Source organism: Corvus brachyrhynchos, unplaced genomic scaffold (assembly GCF_000691975.1).
Source record: "Corvus brachyrhynchos isolate BGI_N302 unplaced genomic scaffold, ASM69197v1 scaffold115, whole genome shotgun sequence".
Taxonomy (NCBI): domain Eukaryota; kingdom Metazoa; phylum Chordata; class Aves; order Passeriformes; family Corvidae; genus Corvus; species Corvus brachyrhynchos.
This window is the reverse complement of record NW_008239553.1, coordinates 4,817,592-4,825,071: the sequence shown is the minus strand read 5'-3', so window position 1 is coordinate 4,825,071 and position 7,480 is coordinate 4,817,592. Positions and strand designations below refer to the sequence as shown.

General features: G+C 40.8%; 1 protein-coding gene across 1 annotated transcript in view; it reads right to left on the bottom strand.

Moving 5' to 3' along the window:
* Window positions 1-7,480, bottom strand: part of HSD17B12 (hydroxysteroid 17-beta dehydrogenase 12) — a gene marked incomplete at its 5' end in the record, with an annotated part of 113,956 nt that overhangs the window by 30,609 nt on the left and 75,867 nt on the right. Inside the window, one exon of the mRNA XM_017742050.1 lies at window positions 4,081-4,191. Coding sequence (XP_017597539.1) covers window positions 4,081-4,191 — 111 coding nt within the window. The remainder of the gene's footprint in view (window positions 1-4,080; window positions 4,192-7,480) is intronic.

Genomic DNA, 7,480 nt, shown 5'->3' with positions numbered 1-7,480 from the left:
CCTCCGGGGACCCGCTCCGCCGCCCGGCCTCCCTGCTCGGAGATTCCCCGCGGGAAACCCTTCTCCCCGTCACCCCCACATCTGCAGCGAATTATTTAAACCGCCAAGATCTTTTTTTCCCCCCCCCCAATACTTTACACTGGCACGGTTTCATTCTCGGACGTGAAACCGATACCCATTCTCTAAATCCCAGCCCCAACAGGAGAGAACTTCTAATTCTGTTCGGAAACAGTGCTGCTCTGCAGCCTCCAACTCCATAGAGCACATTGATATGGAGACAAAAAGCAGCAACCAAAAGGGATCTCCGCTTCCTAAGTATCTGTTGTTCATCTTACGCAAGTGAATCGCGTGACATGTGGTTGCTGTGGCAACATTTTACATTTATATAGTGTCTTACACCCCAGAGAATCCCAAAGTGCTATGTATGCTCAGCAGCACTGTGCACCTCCAGGCAGGAGTCTGCACGGGGACAAGAAGCGTCGTCAAAAGGCACTGATGCCTTTTTCAAAAAATGAAATAAAATAGCCCCTCCACCTGTGCCAAAAGCTATTGTTTTAAGACACAGCCTGAAAGATAATTTAAGTAGCAGTAGGGATGCAGGATGTGCAAGAAACAGGAGGAAGAGATTCTGGCAAAGTGCACCAACTTCATTTGGAATTCCCTCAAGCTCTTTTAGTCCACATCTTAGTGTATTTATGGAAGTTCATTAGTCATGCTGTGTGTTTCAAATTTTTAACTTTTAGATAACCTTTAAAAATTGAGGTGAGGAATTGAGGGGAACAGGGCGTTGGCAAATTCCCAGTAGACATTTGCTATATTTAGAAAGAGTGAGAAGTTTTTAAAAGGAAGAAGACCCAGTCTTGCTACTGCCAGAGTGAACCAGATTTTTTTCTTCTTTTCATCCAAAAATAAACTATTTTTTTTGTTCCATCTCTCTGGAAAGGATTTTGGCTATGAATTGTGGCAGGGTTATGGGACTAACCTTGGCAATTCTCTCTGAATTTAGAACGCTTTTATGATTCACGCTACAGAGACAGTCACACAAAATTCACACCCCTTACTGCAGGCTGGGTCCCAGATATGCACCCTTCCACTTTCTGCAATCATCTCTGCTGCAAGTATGTAACAAACCATTAAAAAAAAATCAGGTTTTGGGTTGTACCACTGTATTTTAACTAGAAAAAAATGGATAGCAACAGGGTAAGATACTGTCCAGCACAAACTCCTTTTAAGAATCAGAGCTATTTAAGAATGGCAAAAGGAAGATTTCCCACCTCTGTTTATTTAACATATTGCTGTAGCTAGCACATGTTCGAAGTCACTGACAGACGCTGTTTTGAACACACAGCAAAACATTATGCAAACTCTTTTAGCCTTCCTACGTGGGTGAGAAGAAGCTTCCAAATAAGAAGTTTACAAGGATTTCAATCTGTAAGTACTTTAGTTAGACTCTGTGCAAGTCCATAATTAGAAGCTTGTTCTTGAGCAGTACGTGTGGAGACTCCTATGTCACCAAGTATAAGGTTAAAAAATAATCAGCATTGATCACTGGCAACTGTGCTGTGCTACCAATGCTCCTCATACCTACTGTTCCAAATGAGACCTGAAAGAAGGAAATATGCTGGAACCTGAGAAATCAACCCTTATGGCTGTTCGCATTTAAATCCATGTTTTCCCTCACACAAACGTGAAAAACACAGCTCAACAAAAGCTACATTCTGGATTGCAACAAATGCTACAGAATTTAAAATACACGGCGCTAAAGCATGGAGTTAATTACCATAAAAAATTAAAATACTGTCTTTCTGGAGTGGCCATCATCTGTGTGGAAAAATTACATTGGCAAGTGGTTTCTATTACTGCAGCTATCTCTGGGGAAAAGAAAATACCTACATATCATGTTATCTTGTGATCTTGAGCACAAGATCTACTAAAAACTGCTAGTGATTAGTTGGAAAAGAGGTTTTTGTAAACCTGCACTGACAATGGCTGCAAGAGAAAAAAAAAAAAGCAGAGGAACTCAGCTAGAGAATACACAGCTCTAGAGCATTTAGTTGCTATTTTTACCATGTTTTTAGCCAAGGTGCTCATGCAAATAAAAGCAAGAAGCTGGCTCTGTTTGAGGAACGCGCTTTGGTTTCCTGTAACAACCTTACACAAAACTTGACACACACACACTGCTTTAGTGCCCAGTTTGTGCAAGGCTATAAAAAGTCAGATTTTCATGATTTTGTGAATCACCATAACCTAATCACAGCCTGAGAAATAATAAAAACCCTTCCAGTGCAGCTATGTACCTTGCACAGTAAAAGGTTTGCTGGTGTTTTGAGACATTTAAATGATCTACCATTCTGTAGCAATTGCTATGTGACAGGCAGCTTGCAAGCCCTACACTCCCTGAGTAGATTTTGACAGGACAGATTAGAATGTAAATTAATTTTACTCTTCAAAGTTTCTTTGGAACTTATTTCCTTCAGAAAGAAGAAACAAGGCATTCACAGTTGTGTCACAACTACTCTTTACACAAAACACATCCTTGCCATTTGAAGTTACTCCAATGCCTTTGAATTTTTATAGCAATTAAATACTGGATGCCATGAGTTGTATGTACTCACGTCTGTTAGAAGTAGTGGGAACACAAGGGCTTTATCCTTCAATGTTATTTTTAAATTGCATTTTTATATACACTATTTTCTTGAGTGTTATTTTCAAACATTGTACAACAAGATTCATCTATTAGCAACAAAGTTCATACAGTATATCACATGTGTAACAAATTTGTTTCAAAATGTGCCTAAAATACTCCACAGCTTGCAGCTGCAATTATTGCACTTCAGGTTAGTAAAATGAGTTTCGTAGTGAAGAGTGCTTTATCATATGACATGTACTAGTAGATGTCTGAGCCATGTGATTTTTTTATGTGTTTAACCATCACAGGTTGTCATCCCTATATTGACTAACCATAGAAATACAGGATATGCACAGGCATATGTGCTTCCAAGGGAAAAAACCCAAAAAACCAATAAGCAACTGCCTTTACCCCACTGTTCAAAGAAGATTCAGGTAAACTGCTGTTATGTTGAAACTCTTCTCAGCTTGTGATGAAGCATCTATTTGAAATCACCTCAGTTCTACATTTGACATAGTAACTGGAGGGATCACTTTGTCTTTTCAAGGACTCCCACACCACCTACACTCCTGCAATGTAGCAAACCACACTCAGGCATATTGTGTTCCTATCAGCAAAAGAAACACAGCTTACCAACATGACCAGAAAAGGCTTAAGACTTTTGAAGCAGGAGACAGTTACTTGATGTTCTATTGTAAGGACTGAATTCCAACAGCCCTGTAATTAAAAGTTCACGCTTCTCCCACAGGGCTCTACTCCTAAACTGAGTATCTCCTAAGCTAAAGTATGTGAAGCTTGTTTAGGATCTAAGATGGTATTAGGTCATAGAATCATAGACATTTAAAGGGCATCTAGTCCAACTCCCCTGATGTCTTCAGCCAGGTCAGGTTGCTCACCGCCCCGTCCAACCCCGCCTTGAATGTTCCCAGGGATGGGGCATCCACCACCTCCTCTGGGCAACCTGCTCCAATGTTTCAATACTTTTTCTTCTTTATACCTAACCTAAACCCACACTCTTTTAGTTTAAAGCCATTGCTCCTTGCAACAGTCCTATTGCAAAGGCCCTGTTAAGAAGTGTCCCCATCTTTCTTACAAGCCTCCTTTAAGTACTGAACGGCCACAACAAGGTCTCCCCGGCGAGAGACCTCCTCTTCTCCAGGCTCAACAACCCCAAGTGTTCAAGTCATGGTGCATGCAGTCATAAGCTGCAGTCAAAGGCCTCCAACAATCACAGAAAAACACACTGAACACATTCAGTAAGCATCACAAATTCCTAGAAAGTAGGCACATATGCAAGCACCATCTCATGTAGTGTATTAACAGCAACAAAGCCTTAGTCAGATAAATAATAGCTTCTGTGAATTGGTTTCAATAAACTTCAGTATGGGAAGAAGTTAGTAGGCATGTTCAAGACAAAACATCACAATGAAAGACTTAGATCTGATACAAACCCAAAACACCAATCTCCAGGCCTTCCAATCCTGCTTTGATTCCATTGTAAATATCTTCTCTCTCTCCAAAGTCTGCCACAATGACTTTTGTTTCCACTTTGTACTTTTCCCCTAGAAAAAAACAGTTTTGAAAAGTTTGAAATAGTTTACCATTCAGATATTAAGACTGTATCAGTTACTAGGTTTTACAAAACATTATAAGAGCTAGCATTACACATGAACATTTTCACCTCTGGAACAGGAATCCCTGAATTTTAACATTACCTGCACAGGAAGTTTGTGACATTAAGCTACTTTTGGTGAGAATATAAATTCTCAAATGATTCAGCACATTTTGTTTGTAAGGGACAAGAAAGGTGGCAAGAAAGCAAATTATACACCTTTGCATAGAACAGCAAAAATGGAGAAATCTGGAAATATATGTACACAACCATGTTCAAATACAGCTTGACAGGAACATTTTTTTTCAACTTAAGCCAAATGGCAAATGAGTTGCTTCAGACCAAGCAGAACAATTCTTTATTGCCCTCCATTTCCATTCTCACTTCTGGTCCCCTAAAACTTTTTGAATCTTCAGGGTTTTTTTAACACATATCAAAAAGGGAACATGTGGGTGAACAAGAAGAGCAGAACTTCAAATGCTATCATTCCAAAGCCCTTCTGATGTTCTGTCATCTCCACCCTTACTAGAACAGGAAAAATACACGTTGGCAACTACATTTTGAAAGAGAAGAAGGCAAGTAGTAAAAATACTTCATATAAAAAGCAACTCTGCTTTCATCAAGCTAAATTATACTGAATCAAAAGCAGTACAATGTCCTCTCAGACTTCAAAAGAGCAGAATAGCAGCTTAACATTGCAGCATCTCTGTTCTGCTGCACCCGACTCCCACCCTAGTGTTCCTTAAGGCACCTGTGTACAGCTTGAGAAGGGTTTTGCAGCACTTTGCCCCCAGAGCCATTCATAAAAACCAGTGCCATGTTAAAGGAAAAGAATCATTCACAAAAAAAGATTAGAAGCAGCCAGATTCCCATGATGCTCCTTCCCATTCAAGGGAAAGCCGCGACTCCCATGATCCTGCCATCCATTCATGCAGAATCATGAATCTACTGAACTCACTGGTTTGCTGGCTGCCTCCCCTCCCCCCCACAATATCCCCAATAACAGATGAAATTATTTCTGCTCCTTTTCCCTCTCCCCATCCTCAACCTCTTCATCTCTCCTGAACAGCTGCATTGTTTAAAAATCCCCTGAGAGATGTTGCTATGTCAAATGACGACGTAAATAGCATTAAGCCCCTACTGCAGCAGCAGTCTTGTGATCGCGTCAGAAGAAAATCAAGTTCAACACTGGAGGGGGGGGGCAGAGAAATGGTCTATTTTTGAACACAGCTGTTCTAATGTTTAGCACACACGTTTGGTTTCTTACAGGACACAGAATTGAGGGCAACATTAGAGGCTCATCTCATACTTGCAAATGGACTGGATGGGCAAAGCCCAAGTCACACACTTTACACACATGCACACATGTCATTTTTAACTGTTTTGTGGGATCTGCAGCTGTCTTCACTGCCACTCAGATGCTTCATGAAATGCAAGTTGCTTAAAGGACCCAAACACCATTCTGACAAATTTGCTCAATTGGTACTGTCCTTTTTATACTAAACACACTTCGTTAGGATTGTTACCAATCTATCTTCAAAGCCTTCTGAAATCACTATAGAGATACTAAGAGGACAAGGTAAAGACAAAAATCTGTGAAGACCTAACACTGTAAATAGAAAAAAATAAATAGAAAGTGCTCACACTACTATTCATATAAGACCCTTCTTTGAGCCTTTAGAAAAGTAGCAAAGAGCCATTACACTTATGGTAGTTAAGCAATACACCTATAAAAAGATGCAGCACCCTTTGTGGGCAGAGGCTGCACAGTACAATGTATAAAAACATATGCAAAGTAGAGGGCTGCCCACTGGTACAGCCAGAGGACAAGGTCTTTGTGCAGTTGCTCACACAAACATGCAAGGCTGTCTTGCCCCAGCAGCTACCACCAGCTGATCAAACCCTCCTTCCCCATTTCACGACAGCTTTCAGGTATCCTATAACTTTTGCATACCCTGTGCTCTGTCCCAGAACCTGCAACAGGTGGGATGATCCACCACCTCAGGGAAAAGACGAGGAGATACACCTGAGAAAACAGTTCCACGTCAAATGACAATGCAAATAGCATTAAGTCACTTCTGCGTAAACTTGGTCTAGCAGTCAGAGCACAAGGTGCAAAGGAGAGCAGGTGTGCCCTGCTCTGCATGGAAAAAATGGAAAAGGGAATTTCCTTGATCTTAAGGATTAAGATGTTCCCAAACAGATGGGCTAGAAGAGAGAGTAGAGCACATTCCTATTTTATCTGCCAAAAAGGCACTGGGATGTAGATTAATAGAGAAAGAAGCAAATAGGCTATGTCCTTATCCAGGGCATCTAGGAGTGTCTGGGCTATTGCTGTCCAAGACAAAATCTGAAACTCATTAATGGAGCTTTCAGCTTGAGGACCAGGAGGTACTTGAGAGCTGCAGGGAGTGAAAGGAGGAAACTAAGCCAATTTTTGCAGCCACAGCTAGAGGACCCGAAAGACCTATTACCTGCCAGCAAGTCCAGCATTCCTGATGATATTTTGAAAAGTGGATCTGATGTTTTGTTTTTGGAACTGGTACTTCAAATGGTCCTTAGCAGGAGACTGAATATTACAACACCATGTTGTCAGCAGTTGTGCAGCAGTCAGTCATCACCTACCCACAAGATGGGAAAGGAAATTCAGCAGGTCTCTTTCACAATTCTTAATTCTGACACACCAGTGTTTTAATCATCTCATTCACGAAAAAACTCAGGTGAGATCAGTACCTACAAATAAGTTTTAACCTAAACATTCACACGTCCAGTTAATTTTCAGGGTCTGTACTGCCTCAGTCAAGACATCTAATAATTTAGCAAGACACCAACTGTGCTCAACAGAATCCTGGTAAACCAATAAATGCAGACATGATCTTCTGCAATCACATCATCATTTGAGAAGCAAGTTGTTGACCATGAGCAAATTTTCATGCTGTGGAAAAGCTGAATGAACCAATAATCCCAATGGTGATAGAACAGGCTGGTATCAACACTGTACAAGACAAAAAGACGGAGTGAACTTTTGCAGAAGATACTGGGATGTATTCTTCCTAAGATCCAGAGAGCAACCCAAGAACACAGACTCCAGAGGCAGAGGCACAGCGCAGTCTGATACAGTGGTCATGCAAACAAAAGCAGTACATAAAATATACATTGAAAGATAACTGAAAAAAGTGCCTATTTTTGCAGTGGTACAAGAACTACTGACTTCCTGAAGTATGTTCCCATTGTGCATT